The sequence below is a fragment of the Vipera berus genome, assembly GCF_964194415.1.
Source record: "Vipera berus genome assembly, chromosome: 1".
NCBI classification, from domain to species: domain Eukaryota; kingdom Metazoa; phylum Chordata; class Lepidosauria; order Squamata; family Viperidae; genus Vipera; species Vipera berus.
Genome location: NC_138202.1, coordinates 100,956,528 through 100,977,328, shown reverse-complemented (window position 1 = coordinate 100,977,328; position 20,801 = coordinate 100,956,528). Strand labels below are relative to the sequence as shown.

General features: G+C 37.2%; 1 protein-coding gene across 1 annotated transcript in view; it reads right to left on the bottom strand.

Annotated features, from left to right (window-relative positions):
* Positions 1 to 6,161: 6,161 nt before the first annotated feature.
* NRIP3 (nuclear receptor interacting protein 3) overlaps positions 6,162 to 20,801 on the bottom strand; it is a gene marked incomplete at its 5' end in the record, with an annotated part of 39,735 nt that continues 25,095 nt past the window's right edge. Inside the window, 4 exons of the mRNA XM_081334454.1 lie at positions 6,162 to 6,316; positions 7,529 to 7,623; positions 7,732 to 7,781; positions 8,584 to 8,726. Coding sequence (XP_081190580.1) covers positions 6,301 to 6,316; positions 7,529 to 7,623; positions 7,732 to 7,781; positions 8,584 to 8,726 — 304 coding nt within the window. The 3' untranslated portion in view covers positions 6,162 to 6,300. The remainder of the gene's footprint in view (positions 6,317 to 7,528; positions 7,624 to 7,731; positions 7,782 to 8,583; positions 8,727 to 20,801) is intronic.

Sequence of the window (20,801 nt, the reverse complement as noted above, 5' to 3'; positions counted from 1 at the left end):
TTCCCAAGTAAGCATGCATAAAACCTCCAGTTTCAGCCTCTTTAATCAAAGCTACAAATAGCAACATTATGTCAGTTTTGTTTTATATACTGTAAAGCGGGGGTCTCCAACTCCTAGTTTGTGGACTGGCACCAGCCAAAAAACGGGCCGCGCAAACAAGCGAAGCCCCATCTGCAAGATGCAGGCAGCACATGAAACCATACCCCCTCTGGTTCGTGGAAAAACCTCTCTCCATGGAACCGGTCCTGGTGCCCAAAAAGTTGGGGACCGCTGCTGTAAAGCTAAAGATCAAGGAATCCTACTGTAAACACAAATATATATCCAATTGTTTAAAAATTGTTAAATATTATAGTATAATTTGCCCTTAATCTAGGTAAGGCTTTTACAGACAATTAAGAATGAAGCAAGTTCCAATTTCAAGATTCCCAATAAAATAGTTAGTAAGCTCCAGGAGTATCTGCAGGGCTAGGTCAAAAAAGTCAAGATAATGGCTTGCAACCATGCAATCCAAGTCCTACTTTTTTATCTACGTTTTACCTACGTATAAAAAAACAGTTCTAGCACCATCTTTCAGTTTTTGACCCACTGCCAACAGACATGCCTTGCAAGCTCAGACAAGGTAGGAAAGCATACAGAACATGGCTTCTGGAATTCCTTAATAGCAGCAGAGTCGTGTGTCCCAAAATGGAACAGTCACCAAAACTATGAGCTGCTGCCTGTTCCTCAATGGTGGGAATGCATTGGGGTAATTTACTCTTCTCTCTCCATCTGTGCAGTACCTGGTTGGCACATTTTTTAAAACAATCTTTGATTTCTCCTATCGTGCCATATTTGGTTGTGTTCTGTTTTTGAAGGCTTATCTTGTTGACTGATGGCAAGGCAGGGTCCCAAACTCCCATGCACTTCTCCCCCCCCCCCCATGGATTGGAGAGAATAAAAAGGAAGAATGTTAGATGCTGGAGGTGTATATAGTGTAATTGATGCTCTGCTTAATCCTTCTTGAAGGCATCAGGCTAAGGATGTTATTAAAACAGCTGTTTGAGCCTCTGTCTGGTTTAAGGGTTCTTTTCATGATTTTTAAGGAAATAGGGCTTGAAAAACATGTGAAGTTTTCAAGATTTTGCATCTTCTCTCATCCTCTCGTGTCCCAAAAATCAAGAATTCCATGCCAAGTATTCATGGTCACTCTGTTTTTGTAGTTTCTTCTCTCATCAGTTGTTGTTGTTGTTGTTGTTGTATTACTAAAAAGTGAAGTTCTGCGGTCTGCTCCTTGTGCTTGAATGGTGTTTTTTATTACTTAGGAACTGGTATCAACCTTATTGCTGGTAAATTTGTCAGCTTACAACTATCTACAGTGCAACTTGACTAATTAGGATCAGCATCAGATTTAATGCCTTATATCTGGTGTCCTATTCTGTGCCCATAAGCAAATAAGAATTGTTTAGTTTGGGTGACATTTACTTTTTATTTTGGCATAACACAAACAAGCATTTGCCAAGGTTACAGTCTCTCACCACCTTTTTTCTCATTTTCCCAAGATATTTTCTTGATCTGAGGCAGCAATAAATAAGAAAAAAACAGTGTTTGATACAGTACAATAATCTCTGTGGCCACTGTCACCCCCCAAACAGCAAAGTAAATTCTGCGTTAGAGAATATTGCATGTCCAAACCTTGGATGAAATGCCCTTTATATATTGTTTTTTTCTCCGTTAATTAAGAGCCAAATTGTATATTATATAAGGGAAATTTTTCAGGTAATTCTAGTTAGAATTCTGGAAATTCTGCAATTCACTTACGTCAACGGTTAGCAAATATTCTTGTTGTAAGTCAAATGAATCCCCTTTGAAAATATTTGGGAATAGTAAGGAAAAGAAAGTTACATGCTGTAAAATCCTGAATTTCTGAGCTTTCTGCCTCAAGAAATGGAGCCAAGAAGAATGGAGATATTTAATTTTTCAGTCTTCATTCAGGGAAGGCAGAGCAGAATCGGGGAAAAAGGAGATCCTTGCTTGTTATTACTACCCCTTATGCCTGTAGGGATCAATAGAATAAAAGATACAAAGAGCCAATACTTCTGTATCTTAATTTCCAGTATTAAATTCAGCTCATTCAGCCTTAACAATCTGATATTCTCCACTGTCAGTTTAATCAACAGCCATGCTGGCTAGTGGATTGCAGTGGTTATATTCTATGCATTCACAGAACACCACAGAACAGACATGTCAAACACAAGGCCCGGGGGCCAGATCCGGCCCGTGAAGTGGTTTCATGCGGCCCGCGAAGCCATCCTGGAAACAGTGAGGGAACAGCCCCCACTGCCTTGGCCCTGGCCCAGAGACCCTCCTTCTGCCAGAGACCCTCAGATCTGTCCTACTCCTGCCCAGGCCCCCATAGGCACCCTTGATGCGAACGATGTAGAGCTGGCCATGCCCACCCAGGCCATATGCACTTTAGCCACGCCCACCCAGTAGGCCATGCCCACCCAGACCACACCCACCCGGCCCCCTGTGGGCAACCGCAATGCTGATGCGGCCCTCAGTGAAATTGAGTTTGACACCCCTGCCACAGAAGGCTGACCTAGTTTCTTTCATGGTTTTTTTTTATCAAATTAGTTGCAGCAGAGAGAATCTAGATCAGGAGTGCACAACAGTGTTAAAACTCTCCTTTTGGAACTGAGGCACAATGAAAATCTTTTCTCCCTAAATCGCTAAAACTGGAATGTGGAAAGAAAATGAAAATGATTCCAATAATGGTGCATCAACATAAAATACACCACCAAAACAAGCTATTCTCAAAGTGCACTTCTAACACAATAACAATTTTAAACTGCTGTTAAGGCAAATTTTCTGAGCAATACTCTTTTAAATCAAAGGGATGTTAAGAAAACTCATAATATGTTTTCCTATAAGTAACAACCCGATAAGAATTCTGTACTTCCAAATTTCACATTGGAAGAACCCAAGAGGATCTGCATGCCAGCAGCGAGGAGGAGTCCTTTTGGATTCCCAAATGCAGCTTACTTATGGGGCTTCTCCGTCAAAGCAAAGCTGGGAACACACTTTAATTTTCATTAGACAGGCTATAAGCTAATGAATAGATAATATTAATTTATCTGGTATATTAAAAAAGGGCAATATTCTAGTAGAATGGAGATATGAGTTGCAACAGAATCAGTTTTTAATGTGAACACGTGGGGAAAAGTTAAATATATGAGTAGTAATTCCTATTCCTTACTACCTTTCATATTAACTATACTTGAATTCAATTGAAACTATAGTAATTTGTTGTCCTTGCTTGATTAACTTTGCTTTGTCCATGTTTCCTTTTACAGAACAGCTCCAACAGGCATATTGTTTTCTCTTTTTCCATGAGCTAATGGAATACAATCCTTTCACAATCTTTCCCTCACTTTCATGCAGGATGCCATTTCTTTTGCAAGAGAAAGGGAAGTTCCTACGCATCTAGACTCACAGACACAGAATCGCCCCTCACAAAGGAGCACCATATTTGCCTCACAAACAGAATAACAGAATAAAATCAGAATACAGAATAAAAATCAGAGTGAATCCAGTGGACGAGGCTCCTGGAAAGCACTTAAGAATCAATCATGTATACTTTAATAGAAGTTTATTATATTTTATTTTTGTCAGCACAGTAATAAACACTCAAGTAATAAATTCATGAAACCAATGACATAGTTTACTTAGACAAATATATGTTTCTTTTAAACCAGAGATATACATAGTGCAGTTCATCTTGCAAACACAGAATTTTTCTTTTTAAAAAAATATGTACAAATGTTATAAATACTAACCAGAGTAATGACAGACATAAAGAAAAAATATTTCCAAGCTTGTATTTTGTCAATAATGTCATAGTCAATGATAAACAGGTGTTGCCAATCCAACTGCAGAAAGCCAAATTATAACTTATTAAAACATGGACTTAGAGGTCCAGAAGTAGATGTATTTTATCTATACTGCAGCTTATTCTCTTCAAATATAGACTGAACAAATCAAATAATAAAAATTGACCTAACTCCAAAAATGTTGACTCTACATTCATTAGAAATAGATTCCAGTGCTTTCATTGATGTAATGATAGTTCTTAACAATATACCGTAAATACATATTCAACACAAATTCTTATTTGATAAGTTAATAAGGATGCAATGTATTTTAAACTGTTTTTGCATCCATTATATTGATATTGGCACAGACACACGTAGAGACGCACACACAACTCTACTGAAGCCCCTTTCCAGCAAAGCACTTAATATATTGTAATCAGAAGCATATCTGTGATGCTAACTATATGACCCATGGAATTCAAGGCTAGTAATCATAGCAACTCAAGCTTGCTATAATGGCTTTAGCTGTACTAAGGACAGAAGCTCAAGAGAAATATCTTGATTGAACAGTAACAGTTATGGAAGATTATCTACAGAACAGCTCCCCATATTCCTAAAGAGTGAATGTATATTAAAACAGCTGTCCAGTATATATATATTTATTTGTTTGCATGAGTTGCTATGCAAGCAAGGAATAATTCTTAGGATCATCTTGCATCTTGTCACAATAGTGTGAAGATAATAGTTTTATGCATTTTTATATGCATGCTGCCACAGTTTTTTTACTACTGCAGCATACTCCCAATTTGCAGACCACCTCACTTGTAGTGGAATCATAAGATGAATGGAAAGTAAACATCCTGTGCACACAGTCTCAATAGGCTTATTCTAAGACTAATTCACAGTTAATTAGTTGTTTCAAAAACAAAACACAAGAAAATGTCACTTTGGAAATGTCCATAGATAGATCTATATTACAGCCTTCTTGGAAATATTAAATTACAAAGAGAAAGTTATGAAGAGAACAGGAAATATTATTAAATGGTTAACACTGTTTGGTAATAGTTGATGTTATTGAGAATCTAGTAGTCACCCATTAGTGAGAAGCCCAAATAAAGTATGGCTAAAAACAAAGACACTGAATATGTTGTCCTAGAAAGACTCTTTCCTGTAACATTTAATGCACACACACATATTTATCTTGCTATAATCTATGCTCAGATTCTGAACAAGAAGACTGGATCAGTGTTAAAACATACTTTTAGATCCTTTGGCAAGTATGAATAGGTCAGTATATTACTAGCAGGAAATGGACAATCATGATGGATACAGATGACCTTGCCATTAAAATGATGCATCCGTATTTAAATCTGGAATGCTAGTAGACAAGCAAAGAAAAAGGGACTACCGGTAATTGAGTTCTCAAATTTAACGACCTATTGCTATGCAGCAAATTTAATGTATGATTATAATAATATTGTAAATATTAGCATTGAAACTAACATATATTGAAATTCTCTTCAAGGCTGTATTGTGATTTAAAAAATAAAATTTGGCTTCCAACCTCTTTCTGTTAACATCAACATTTCATATGGAAGTTTTGAAAATTCTGAGAAATACATACATTTGAAAAATACATAAGACTTGATTCAAAGTAACCCTTCTGAGAATAGAAGGATTCTTTTCATTTGTGGGGAGAAATCTGTGAATATGCTACTAGAAGAAATTAGGGAGGTGATTTTCCTTCTTCCCTGAAGACCTACTCTCTCCTTGCAATCATATACTACTCTTGAAAGTCTACCAATCCTTTGGAATTTGGAAGAGAGGTGGCAAATTGGTGAAAATGGTACCTCCTTCCATTTCCACGCAAAGAACAATTTCCATAAGTAAAATGCTACTGAATAAGAACCTTAGATCAAGTTATATTATTACAAACCATTACGCAATTCCTTTCAATTAAAAAAAAATCCTCCACAACTTTTGTGAATTACCCAGATGAAAGCTCTTCAATAATGCCAAACAATTCATTGTTATCCGCTGGAAAAGCTGATTAACAGAAGCTATTCATAGCAGCTAAACACAACTGGTTCTAAAAAGAAAGTTACAAAATCATCTTTTCCCCAACCCTAATTTTGCAAGAGGAGGTTTATTTCACAAATCCATTTGTAACAAAAATTAGATTTCAGTAGAATCTGGAAATCGTACTTGGAGGGCCAGACCGAGAACACCATTTTTAAGACTGGACTTAGATGTCCACTTACACGTCATAATCCAGATTTTCAACATAATAAAGAAAGGTCTGAAGCTGTCCTAAACTCCTGATAAATAGATGTTGTTTCATTTAGCTACAGTTTAGCTGTAGTCTAGCAGGTTGAAATTATTGGTAGTGACATCTTCTTATTGAACCACACAGTATTTCTCTTTCTCCAAAGCCAGCATTATATTCTCTTCATGCATCAGCAGAACTGAAATGAGATGAATGGGACAGTCTCTCAAAAGAGAGTTATTTTTTTGCCTTTTCCCCCACCTCCCAACTCTTAGAGCAAGGATATGCCCAGTGGAGGACGCTCTGCTCATGCAATATATCAAAGCCGCACACTCTATGAGAGCCAGGGCTACTCCCCATTCTTCTGATAGGAAAAAAACTGTAAGGCAACGCCATCTGTATGGCTAGCACAAGCAAATCTGGAGGAAAAAGGTACCTGCCTTTTCCAGGGACACTTCCCAGGCTTCCAGTTGTGTGCTACAGCACTGAACCAGGAGCGCAGGTGGCTGCCATGAGGATGTGCCCTAGGAAATAACTGTTTAGCAAGTAAGGCACCTCATAATTTTTTTTCCAGCTGTGTGTAAATCTTACAAATTCCATCTCTCTAATGTCTGACATTTAAGGCAAAGGGGAGCTGAGAACAAAAGTACTTGGAACAACTTCCAATGCTTATTTTATTGTAGCATTAAGTCTTTTGTCAGAAGAAACTATTTCTTAAGAGTCAACTTTTATGATAGGACCAGACCAAGAATGTTTGCTGCCTGAGGTTACCCGCTGTCCATTTCCCACTTGAATAAAAAGCACAGCATCCAAAATTAGTGAAGTCATTTAGAATAGGCACCAAAGGCAGAAAAATGCTCTTACCATTATTAAAAATATGGTAACAAATGAATTCTTGCTTCCTTGCTTTCATGACATTTTACATCAACTGCCGAGGCACCCGTAACAACTCTCCCAAAGTACACACATAAATAGTTTAGGAGCAAAGTGGTAACAGGGCTCTTTTTAGATGTGATATGTTGAACAGTATATCATTATTTTGTTTCTTTTGGCAACGTACCAAGAGAAATGATAAAATGCCATCAAAGAAAACAAGTTCAAGAGTTATTGAATAGGGAACACATTTCTAGGCACATGAAAATACAGATGTGGCTCGTTACTCATTAAAAAACCCAAGCTTTCCACCACATATTACTTAGCACTGAAAGCTTTCTGGGCATTCATTCATGTTACTTTTCAATAATGTAATAATAAATACACCATTGATAGTGCATAGTGAACAATTATGACAGCGCTCTGGCAACAAACAAGATCAATCCCAACCATTTGTCCCACATATTCATCATGCTGGTAATTTAACTGTATAACTTCCTCTTACATCTCAGTATAGCCTGACAGTTAAAACACTCACTTCTCTTCATGAATAGAAGCATTATTGACAAAAGGAATTTCTTCCTTGTCTGTCTTCCCCAGGATCAGATTTTGTTTCTCCAAGTTTATCACACACTAAGAAATAAAGATGAATAAATTAAAATACATTAGAAAATAATTAAAATTACTTGAGTAAAAAGGATAAGGATGTGCAAAAGGAAGACCAAGAAAAGAGAAGTTTACCTTCAAATATTTCAGTGTTTGTAATCCCAGGGAGAAGCTTTTCTCATCTTCTGAAAAAAAATACAATTTTTGATAGATGAATACAAATTCAGATAGATGCATTTAAAAAAGAGCTTTATAGGAGCTCTGTTGCTATGAAGCACATTAAAGATATAATGTGATATTGTTACTTTTCTCAATTCCTCCTCCCCACTGGATGTCCAGAACATCTTGTAGAAGTGCTGTTCGAGTACCACCGAAACAGTGGCAGTTTTGCAATTTTTAATTCTCCAAATTTTGAAAAAAAAATATTTTAGAATTTTCCAGAACAAAAAAGTAACAAAACTATCATGTTTCATTATCAATCACATATTTGACTCACTGGCTATGTCCTTGTGATCCTTGGAAGTTAAAATACAATATAAATTGAAAAAGTGTTCTCCACCTGCAACAGATTGTTTCTACTATAATACATGTTCCACTACTATCAAACAAAATTTTGTGTTGCAAAATACTATACAACCAATATAATCAGGAGTTATTGTTATTAAAATCCAGAGGCTACCCAATCCTAGAACAACTCTGGGCAACTTACAGTTTAAAAGAAATCAGTAAGAAATAAAAAAAAACCTATGTCCAGGCAACCTGCCCTCTAATCTCTCTCTCTCTCTCTCTCTCTCTCTCTCTCTCTCTCTCTCTCTCTCTCTCTCTCTCTCTCTCTCTCTCTCTCTCTCTCTCTGTGTTTGTGTGTGTGTGTGTGTGTAATTCCAGAGGGCAATTATGGGGGTGGGGAGTAATTGGTTTATCATTCATGGTTCTAAAAATTTACTGGTGAAAGACTTGGTTATATGCAATGTGTCTATAAGCACTTACCAGCCACAACAACTGCAGAACAATCTACATGGACAGTCCCCATTATAAGAGGCAGATGTTCCAGATGACCAATCGCTTTCATATTATTTGGCAATGAAATCTTCTCACCTTCTGATTTGCAGGTTTTCATATGCTCTTTTAACCTGAAGATGGAAATAAAACAACTGTGCTAATATCAGAAGTAAGTTCATTTTAGGGAGAAGATGTGATGGAATGTGTACCTAAAGGAGCAGTGGGGGGGGGGAGTTTTGGCAACACAGAATTTTCCCAGAGAGAGGCCCAGATTAAGAGTCTATATAGTCCCAAACTGGAAGTGGGAGGGGGAATAGATTCAGGGTAGCCACACCCTAGAGCAGGGGTAGGCAACCTTGGCTCTTTTATGCAGTGCTTTTTTTGTAAAAGAAAAAGGTGCCGGAACTCACACGTCATACAACCCGCTTTGCCTGCCCTACAAGGTTCCATCCAAAAAAGGTGCCGGAACTGCGTTCTGGGCGTTCTATGACCAAAAAAACCCTGCTTTTATGACTCATGGACTTCAACTCCCAGAATCCCTGAGCCAGTATGGCTGGCTCAGGAATTCTGGGAATTGAAGTCCATGAGTCATAAAAGAGCCAAGGTTGCCTACCCCTGTCCTAGACTCTCTCAGGATATAACTAGTAGGTTATAACGTTATAGCTTTAGATAGGCAAGATTTTGGCCATTATGTGTAAATAATTAATTGGATTCAATTGGATTTCATTGTGTTCTCTGTAACCTTGGCCGACAGGAGGGCAATATATGTTGCACTCTATATACTAACCCTAAACATGTCAGTCTAAAATATCTATTTGAAGTCCAAAGTCCTTCCTGGCTGCCTTTCTTTTCTTTCTTTTCTCTCTCTCTCTCTCTCTCTCTCTCTCTCTCTCTCTCTCTCTCTCTCTCTCTCTCTCTCTCTCTCTCTCTCTCTCTCTCTCTTCTTTCTTTCTCTTTCTTTCCTTCCTTCCTTTTTCTCTCTCTTTCTTTCTTCTTTCTCTTTCTTCCCTTCCCTTTTCCTCTCTCTCTTTCTCTTTCTTTTCTTCTATTGTGAATAAAATATTACTACAATATGCATGCCTGTTTCCCCAAGATAGAGGTTGTTGCAGCGCTGGCCAGCTCTTTCAGGCTGAGTATAATTCATATAGTTTTCATGCCCATGGCCAGGCAAACAGCAGAAAAAAGTTTTGTCATTTCCCTTCTTCTGGGATGCTTTTTCAACTTCCAAGTCTAGCTTGGTTATTTCCTAGTGGTTTTCCCACTGTGCTTAGTTCCTTAGTGCCAGACAACTGAATGGCAAGAAGATATAATTGCTTTTCATGAACTCTCCAAGAGTACTACCAGTACAAAGAAAGAAAAATAATTCCAACCTAGCCTAATGAAAGTGAGAAAGCAGAATTGATAACAAAGAGAGAGATTATATAAAAATTACTATTGATTATATAGAGTTGCATGGCTAAATATTGTTTTACAAACAAAAATTAAGAAAATTATGTTTAAAAATGTTGAAACAAAGCAAAAGGGCTAGTGATATAATTGCAGCTGCCATAATGTGTGTTAGATTTGATATCTTATCAACCTACACTGAGAACAGAGAATCTGAAATATTGAATTACAAGACATGAATTACAAGAGCATCTGTTTGCTTCAGTTCATGATTTTTAAGCCACTTTTTTACAGGGAAGGATAGCAAGGATGTTTGTGCTAAAAAGCAGATTGTACTATTCTGCCTTCATGAAAAATAGGGAAAAATTGTTAAGATAATTTTAACATTTGGCAAACCTTTCATATTTTGCTAATACATGATGTTCTATTGCTCTGTCAAGTATCAAATGTGAATCATGGACACACTTTTAGTTTTTGACCTTTTTGCTGTTCCCTTTCATAAAGGATATGCAATCTGTAGTCTTCCAAGTGGCTCCTGATAGTCCTGGATACAATTCCCAAAGCCTCCCTTCTCATTGCCAAAGTGTAATTTTTAAGATGACAGAAAGATAAAAATAGCAAATTTAATTTTTGTGCTGACCTACTTGTTTTTGGAATGAGGTCCCCAGCATCCCACTTCAAGTGTGGCCCTCAATTAAAAAACCAGTGCCTCCCTCTGAAACAAAATTGTATCTATAGATTTATCACAACAGAGATTTTTTCTAAGGATTTCCATATTATTTACTTACAATTACAAATTGTTTTTCTTTTCCCTTGATAGATTTTTGTTATTTTTGCTAAACTTATATGCCACCTTTTTTCTAGGTTTCTGTTCTGACTCTTCCACCCCGAAGACCGGCCCATAGCCTCTCGCTTTTCTCCTCTCCTCAGCCTCCGTCGCGCCCGCACATCAATCACTGGCCCCGTGTGATCCTCCTCTCCTGAATCTCTTGCCTCAAGGCATGAAGATCTCAGCCTTTCCATCTGGGGGCTGGCGGACAACCCAGGATCCGCCTCTGTCCCTGGCTGCGACAGCTCCAATCCTTTATCCCCATTGGAGCTTTCAGCTGGCCCTGATGTTGGGCCTGACGCTCACTCCTCTGAGTCAGCTGTGGAATGCTCCAGCAGCCGACAGGCCACAAAAGTTTCAAGGCAATTAACACAGGGATCTTCCTTTATTTTAGTCTCATAACAGCCCTGAAAGCTAAGCCAAAATAGGGTGACTGGCCCAAAGTCGCTCACTGAATTTCTATCTTGACTCTTTAATGCTAGTCTAATATTTTAACCATCACAACATACTGTCTATCTTGGGCATTTTTGCACTTTCCTCTGTGCATGTGTACTCTGATCTCATTTTAGAACTCAGTTGGTATATGTGAAGTTTCCGAGTGTGAAGATTATAAACTGAAAATTTAACCCTGCGCTCTTCAGCTAAATTCATGCAACACATAACACAATGCAAACCGAAAGCCCCAGACTATAAGAAATAGACAAGAATGGGATGTGTAGAAAGTTAACTTTTCTACTATTGATCTAAAGAGATTATAAATTGTTGATTGGGAACAATTAGTATTATTTAGGTCGGTGTAGTGATGAAGGCATCACGCTAAGAATTAGGAGAACATAAATTCTAATCCTGCCTTATGCATGAACCCAGCTTTGTGACCTTGGACTAGTCATTCTTTCTCAGCCCTTCGAAGAAGGCAATGGCAAACCACTTCTGAAAAAGCTTGCCAAGAAAACTGCAGGGACTACTAGTTCAGGCACTTGCTAGGAATCAACACTGACTTGAAAGCACAAAAAGAATAAAAATAAAAAGTGACTCAGAATAGCAACTTATTAGGAACATGTATAATAGCAACATTTTGGGGGGAAAATACAATGTAAAGATCAGTGCAAAGGAAAACAGAAATTCATTATCATATAGGGTTTCAACAGATGTACCTTCACAAAGGAATACAGTAGAGTCTTGACTTCAGGGGCAATTTGTGGGAAGAGCTATCCATAAAATCTGAACATCTGCTAAATTTATGTCATTTGTGTAAATATCATCATTTATAATAAGCCCCTCAACTTAATAGACATTAGTAAATTAAATAGGGTGAAGTCTGAAAATGTCCACCGTACAGTATCTGGCTTATTAAACTGGGGTTTTACTGTAATAAAGAAAACAGTACCTGCTCAATTCCTTCTACATATAAAAGCTCATAAATCTCCTATGCTCCTACTGAATGTTTATGGAGATTCTCAGTCATTCAGGTCATAGTCGTCCCAAAGATGCTTTTTCACGAGGGAACTGGACTTGCTTGTTTTTCTTTCTCAAAAGAAAAATTAAGAAAGTCCAGCTGCCTCATGAAAAAGCATCTTTTGGACTGCTGTCCTACTGATTCTGGACCAGAGCGGGACAAATGTTTTTCTGCCAAAGGCTTTATTTCATCACAGGTGGTTTAATTGGAAATGCATTCAGTGCCGGTGGTAAGCAGTCCCAGAATCTTTCTTTATTACTACTTTATTTCTTTGTAGACCACAGGAATGATGGATGAAATAGCTCTCTTTAACTGTAGCAATCATAAAAAATAAACCTTAGCAATCTTGCTAAGTATGGATTTGGTGACTTGTGTATCAGATAGATCTACATATGAAGATTATTTTACAAAGCATTTTCTTCATGAATCCACAGTAACTTATGGGATTTTATATTTACATATTAGCTATTTTGTGATCTTCTCTAGAATCTTCCAATGTACTGATTTTAGATTGGTTGACCTGTGGTTCCCTGGTTCCTTCTTTTCCCCTATTTTGGATAAGAATGACATTGGCCAGTACCTGAGATTTCACCCCAGATTCTCAAAAGCAAGAAATGGAAGATCAGCCAAACCAAGAAGCCAGGTTTATCCAATATTAGAGCATGTAAAACAATTGGCCTTGGATGTCTGAATTCATACAAGGTCAATAAATATTACCTTCTTTATATTTTCTGTCGAGCTCAGGTTAAAATCCTTCTATTTACAATTGTTCATTAGGACATATATCCTTCAAGGTGACTGAGCCAAAAATAGGAGTTGAATAGTTCTTTTCATTATATATTAGCATTTCCTCATCTTCACCAAGCAGCTGATAAACCTTTTTCCTTACTCTTATTTTGAATATTGATGAAGCCTTTTTTACTCCTTGCATCATCTGTTAATTTCATTTCATTTGGTGATTTTACTTTCTTGAAACCTGTACAATTCGTTTTTGTTTCCTACCCTCTTATAAAAGTCCCTTTTTCCCTCTCCCAGGTCATTAATGTTTTCTAATTTTTTATTAACTCACATCCATTTCTCTTGTGGCTGAATTTTATTTAGCACTCAATTTATTAAAAACTGCTTTTTTGAAGGCCAACAGTACATGGCATAGAGCCACCTTGAGGACTGTATATGTCTCTCATACTATCTGCCCAGCTGATTCAGTCTTGCAGGGTTGGCAAACTTTGGGTCCATTCAACAATGCCATCTATCAGTGACCCTGTAACTATACCTTCTCTGTAGCAGGACCTGCACTCTGGAATAAGATTCCCCTCAAGATCTGGATGGCACCCACCCTGTTGTTTAGAAAGGCCTTGCAGCCTGGATCACTGCCCAAACCTTGGGTGAGGGAGAGTGAAGATCCCTTCTTTTCACCATCTGTATCTCCTTTTTAAAATCTGTCTTTTGTACTTTCTTTTAGTTGTGAGCCACCCAGAGTAATTGGGAATTAGGTGAAAGAAAGTTAATAAAGATATTCAAATATATTCAGGTTGAGGTGCTCTTAAAATCAAGAATAACGTTATTTTATTATTAGTCCTCTTTCCCAATTTCTATTCATTTCACTTTGTTAAGTTTTGTTTAATCAGCTTAAGCAAGATTAGCTGATCTGTCTGTTCCTTAATCAACCTTCCAAATGGAAGAGAGCTAGTAGCAAGAGAAGTCTGACATTTTCTGGAAAGATATGCATCACAGAATTTACCTCCCAAATGATAAGGAGTAATTCTATTCCTTCCTGAGTATGGAGAAGATTCATAATGTGCTTTTAGAAAACTTTGCCCACTTCTTTTTCTCGGCTGGAGAATGTATAGTACATATCAACAACTATATTATTTTTATTCTGTCTATTTCTTTTAAATCAAACGGTCAACAATGACACCAGATTCATTTTCCAAATAACCAAATATTATATTTTTGCTTCTTTTGTACAAGTTACATCTTTTAATTTCTGTATTCTAATCATGAGAAGTATTCCAGTAGATCTCAGTGATACTAGCGACATTATATTTCCCCTCATGTAGTAACAGTTCAACCTCATCTTATTCTTCTTATACTTTGAGCCTCACAGGGCGGTGAAATGGTTCAGTGGTTAAGACACTGGGCTTGTCGGCTGGAAACCTGACAGCCTGGGTTCGAAACCCAAGCATTGCACAGAGGGTTAAGCACCCATCTTCGCTTAGCTCCTGACCACCTAGCAGTTCAAAAGCTTGCAAATACAAGTAGAAAAATAGGTACCATTTCAGTGGGGAAGAAACAGCATTTCATGACATCATGCTGGCCACATGACCACAGAAATGTCTTAGGACAATGCTGACTCATGGCCTCAAACAGGGATGAGCGCCGCCCCCTACAGTCGCCAATGACTAGAGGAGTAAAATCTGCAGAGAAATCTGAGCCAAGGTGGTGCAGTGGTTAGAATGCAGTACTGCAGGCTACTTCTGCTGACTGTCGGCTGCCAGCAGTTCAGCAGTTCGACTCTCACCGGCTCAGGGTTGACTCAGTCTTCCATCCTTCCAAAGTCAGTAAATTGAGGACTCAGATTGTTGGGGGGGCATATGATGACTGTGAAGCACTGTAAAGTGGTATATAAGTCTAAGTACTATTCCTTTCCTCCTGAGCATCAGTGCATGCATAAAAACCACAAATATTACAATGCTGACACTCTTCCTAATTTTCATTAAACTGATTTAAAAGACCCCAGCACACTTACTCTCTCCCTTCCTTCCATGTTCACAATTCCTTATCTGAATCTTATTTCTGGGAATTCTTCAATTTTCACAATATTTACCAAGCTCATTACATCACATCCAAACATATTTTCTCCAAACCTTATAAGATATAACTAATTTTGTGATGCAATCACAGAGATACTACTACTTTCAAGTCCAAGGTATATGGCTGCAACTGCTGTTGATATTTTCTCCACACACAAAAAAGTACAAGATATCTATTAATGACTTTATTATAATAATACATGTTTATAATAGTTGAATATCAATATTTAATTGAAGGATGACCTTTAGCACAACCTTTCACTTCACTTTCTTTTATTGGAGTGACAGTAAATGGGTAACGATTCGTGAATCAGAATAAAATATTCCTTATGGCAATCACAGTTGTTTGCTGTTCTTTCCCTTTGCACTGACCTTTGTTCCCACTGAAAACTATCTAAAAAAACTATTAGTCTGAAAGCAATAATTCTTTCTTGTTCCATGAGAATCTGTTTTCATTTGTATCATCTTTAAGGTACTATTCTTCTGTTCCCTTCTGCAAGATGACTCATTCATGACTGATTCATGACCTATGCAGAGATGAGCCAGAGCTAAAGGCACTTTGATGCTGCTTCTTTGAAGGATCTATTTTTCTGTCTATTAATGGTATCACATGGTTAGCAAAAGATAAGGGGGAAAAGCTCCTTTTTCAAATATACCCAGCATCTCTTTTCCTTTTTGCTCCAGCTTCTTAAATATAATACTATTGCAATTCAAAAAAACTTTAAATTACTGATTTTCTTTGCTTCTGCTGTAATTTCTGAATATTCTGAAGGATGTACCTCTTTTTTTCAATGTCCACTGCAGTCACGCCATCTCAATTTTATATTGTTCATTCCATGTTATTCCATGCTTACTCTAACAACCTCAAAATAAAACAAATTTGCCCTGGAAGCAGTTGCGGAGATAATATTGTCAATCTATATCAGCAGTGAAAGTTGGACCATAAGAAAGGCTGAGCGCAAAAGAAATGAGGCCTTTGAACTCTGGTGCTGGAGAAGACTCCTGCGAGTCCCTTGGACTGCAAGGCGATCAAACCGGTCAGTCCTAGAGGAGATCAACCCTGACTGCTCTTTAGAAGGCCAGATCCTGAAGCTAAAACTCAAATACTTTGGCCATCTAATGAGAAGGAAGGACTCACTGGAGAAGAGCCTAATGCTGGGAAAGATTGAGGGCAATAGAAGAAGGGGACGACAGAGAATGAGGTGGCTGGATGGAGTTACTGAAGCAGTAGGCGTGAGCTTAAATGGACTCCAGAAGATGGTAGAGGACAGGAAAGCCTGGAGGAACGTTGTCCATAGGGTCGCGATGGGTCGGACATGACTTCGCAACTAACAACAACAACATATCAACAACAAAAATAGAAAAACATTCTGATTCCAAAAGCTTGCCTTTCTTAATTAAACACTGAAATCTACAAAATGGAACCAAACACAAAAGGGTGGCTCAATGGGAGGCTTTCATTTCCTGCATAATTGCAAACCTGGTTTTGAGTTACTATTCCAATCCTAATGGACGCTGACTGGTCCCCCAGGCCTTGGGTTAGGATAGATGCCTACAGAATTTTATATTGCAGTTCTTTTGTTTCATTTTTATGGATGCACATGGTGTACACTTTTATTATTACAGATAGTCCTCGAATTACAACAGTTCACTTAGTGACCATTTAAAGTTACAACGGCACTGAAAAAAGAGACATGACAGTTTTTCACACTTGCAACCGTTGTAGTATCCCCTTGATCAAAATTCGGAGGATTGGCAACTGGTTCATATTTAGGATAGTGGGGGGTGCCAGAGTCCTGTGATTCCCTTTTGCGACTTTCTGACAAGCAAAGTCAATGGGGAAGCCTGATTCACTTAACAACCATGTTACTAACTTAACTTCAGTGATTCACTTAACTGTGACAAGAAAGGTCGTAAAATGGGAAAAATTCACCTAACATCTGTCTCAGTTAGCAACAGAAATTTTGGGCTCAATTGTGGTGGTAAGTTGAGAATTACGGTACCTTATTATTTTTGACATTGTAAATTGCTCAGAATCTTATGAATTTGGGAGGCTTCTAAATTATATAAATGAATACATGTGTACATACTGAACATGCTAGGTATGCTGTTGCTATTTTTAAAAAAAGAAAATAAATCAGAAATCTATGCATATCAATTTAAATCTTAACAATCTACCAATAGATTCTGATTTATTTTCCTATCCATCTTTATCCCAGGAAAGTGATTGTACAATTAAGTGAATCTGGAAGGTAGGTTTATGGCTAAATTAGATTAGAACTTTTTACACATATAAGTCTCATAACTGGCTTCTTCTTAGTTAGGCTATATGTATTTGAATTCATAACATTTACACACAGAGTACTATTGTCTCACCTGCTGAAAACACTTTGATACAGAAAGCTTGCTTTACATTCTGAAATGTTATATCTTATGAACTTATAGAAAACCAGGTCCACAAAATGCTACAACCTCTACATTATACCCTATTTCATTTTTTTATAAGTACTACATGCATTCCCACTTCATACAAATCTAGAGAATTTCAGAACAAAGGAAGATAGGCATACCATGCAATATAAATAGTTTTATATGAACATCATTTATTCTTAAAATGAAAAAATAAGTGGAAACAATCATAGTAATAGTAATGGACAACTGCAACTGGGTTATCAGGAAAGATCTAGTAAAAAAAAAAATCCAAGAGATATGCCAGCAATGAGGGAGTTTCTAAGCAACATTCAGTGTAAAATGGATTAAACAAAGCACATCACAAGACAATCATTTTTATAAAGTATGTGCTCAGAAAAAGTATGAGAAAATGTAAAAATCACAATAGAAAACAGGAATTACAGAAATGAATGCTAGCCAACCCTACTGTGATGCTGAAAAGTGCAGAAACTTGAAAGGGAAATTATGCATAAAATGCAGTATAACATGTCACTTAAGTTTCAGACAGGTTCCATTTAATAAGAGAAATGAATTTCTCCTCGGCAATTAAAACATAGGATTTATTATTTTTTTAGGAAACTTGAGAGTATTATGCAGTCTCGTGCAATAGAATAGCTTTAGAAGAGACAACAGATCAACAAAAAAAGATTGTGGATAATGAAGAAAATTCTTAACAATTAGTGTTAATTAAAACTTTGTATACCCAGGAATGCTAAATGGAAGTAAGGGTATAGCATAAATTTAAATTTTAAAAGTTGAAAGAGTCATTATTCATCACTTCAAAGGAGAAAAACCAGGCAGTTTGTACATTTCAACTAATTTCCTCCTTAAAAGTAGAAAATGTAACACTTTGAGAAAAACATCATCTGTGTTGTCAGGAATAAATCAGTCATATTGATAGCTGTGCAAAAGGAGACACCCACAGCCAAAGAGTGGTGATAAAACTAGTAATTAAGAAAGGCAAACCTCACATTTTGAAGTTTGCTGTTGTAACCATGGATTTGACACTGTAAAGTGCTTTTGTTGAATTTTTCATTAAATTTCTAACTTAAAATTACTTCTTTTTTACAGTAATCAAAATACGAACATCTTTCTTTCTTATATATATAAAAGGAAAACAATTAAGGCAGTGTCATGCATCCCGCACCAATTCCCTTATGTAAACATGGGATGGAACCGAAGTATTGTCAGAATCCATTTATATCACATTCATAAATGGATGTTTAAAACATTATCCTCCCCCGCCTATGGATTCTGCCATCTCCCGAGAAAGGAGGAGCGCATGTGGATTCAGCCTGCCTTAGGTTATTTCAAAGGCCAAGGGAACCTTTTGAACTGGAGGGAACAAAAGGGAGGGTTAGAGAAGAAGGCATCTGGCTTGTGTCTTCTTTTAATTCTGGAGAGGAAGAAAGCAATAACCATAAAGATTTGAAGTTCCTTTTTTTCCCCACAAAAGGGATGACACGAAGTAGAAGGATGAGGGCTGACCAAATGGGGTTGAGGGAAGGGGGGTTGAACCAGGTACCCTTTATAAAATTTCAATTTGTAAAACAACACTAAGTCCTGTCTTGTATTCCCACAACCAAGCATGTCCTAGTAAAGATTCCTTTTGGACTAGAACTGACTCCAAGAGTTTTTGTTTTCCTAAGACGTGGATTGGCGTGGGTCCTGACAAGTATGTTCTATGCTGCCCTTTTGGATAGTCAGTATTTCTGACTGAAATACATGGCCAAAGAAATTATTTCAATATGGAAGGACTACACTCAATGTTCTTCTTCCCACCACCATTATTACTCCCACCTCAACAAATATAAGCTGTAATTTCTTTGATGGAACAGCACAAAGCCTCCAAGTCTATATGAGTTTTAAATTAAATATTAACACCAGGAGTTTGGGGGTTAAACCTGCTGTGATACATTGTGAAATTTTGCTAAGACCCAATTTATGAGCTTGTCTGTCACAATTCATTGGTATGATATATCTATTTGTTATGAAATTCAAAACTTCAGTTCTCAAATGTTTGGGGAATCTCTCCTCTAACCATTACTGAAGGGAGCTCATGTGCAAATAAAGACACAATTAGGAGAAGGAAGAGAGCACACACAGTTTTTAGAGGTCAAATGCTATGTGTCAAGGATACAGAATGTGAAAGCCCAGAAGGCCTTATGCAACCCTCCAAAACCTTGGTGGATCCACAGAATGCTCCAAAATTTGCCTTCATATATTAATGGACAAAATGATTAAATATATTTTAATTAATTTTATTATGTTTGTATTCAAATTATATCTTTAAAATCTTGTCCCTGCTCTCCTTTTGAATGAATGCAGCCCCCAGCAAATGAAGCAAAGTCTAGCATGGCCCTCAACACACACACACACCCATGACAGTAGTGCTATACACTATTAATAAATACAAATTGGTAGTTGGAGAAGGTAACAAAATGTGAAAAAATAAAACATATTTTGGAAAATAAATAAATAAAAGGGAATTGATAATACTACTGAATATAGCCAGTAATCAAAAAATCTTAGATCCAGTGGGCAGAGGAACAGAATGAAATGCCTTGAAGAAGGATATGGCTGGAATGCAACACATGTTGTGACAAGTCCTAAAAGCCAACATTTCATAAAGTAGCAGGACAGTTTCAAGGGCTGCTCTTGCAATGTCTTTAGCTAGTACTGTACAGAGAAACTGTATATATTCCAACTAAATAAGTTTTTTAAAATAATGTATCAAATCAATCCTCACTTCAGAAAAGACCCTATATAAAATGGAGTAAAAGAATCTAACTACTGTATTAATTATCAAAGTACGGTAATCTATAATCTATAACCTGCATTTTATCCTACCTACGTCTCAGTTTAGCTAACAATAAGTGCTTCTAAGGAGGTTTACTGGCTCAACCCAATAAAACAATAAAAATATGGTTATTGTTTATTCTTTTGTCACTCTCAACAGTTTGTTCCACTAGGTCAAGTTTGTGACAGCATGAATAGATATCATTTTCCCTAATCTCCTGCCAAATAGCTGTGAAAGGCATGATTACAAAGTTGAGGGTAATATATGGCTTCCCTCATGTTGTAGAACTTCATTCTAACAGCCCCATCCCACTTAGCTAACTGGGACAGATACTTGAAGTGCCACCTGGAGTGTCAAAAGTGGTCCATCCCTGTGCTGAAACAAGGGAAACCTCACCCTGCTTTCCAATCCTGCTTCAGAAATATATTTACTGGATCCAATGAGAAGGAAATAAAGGTGCCAGCTACTCTG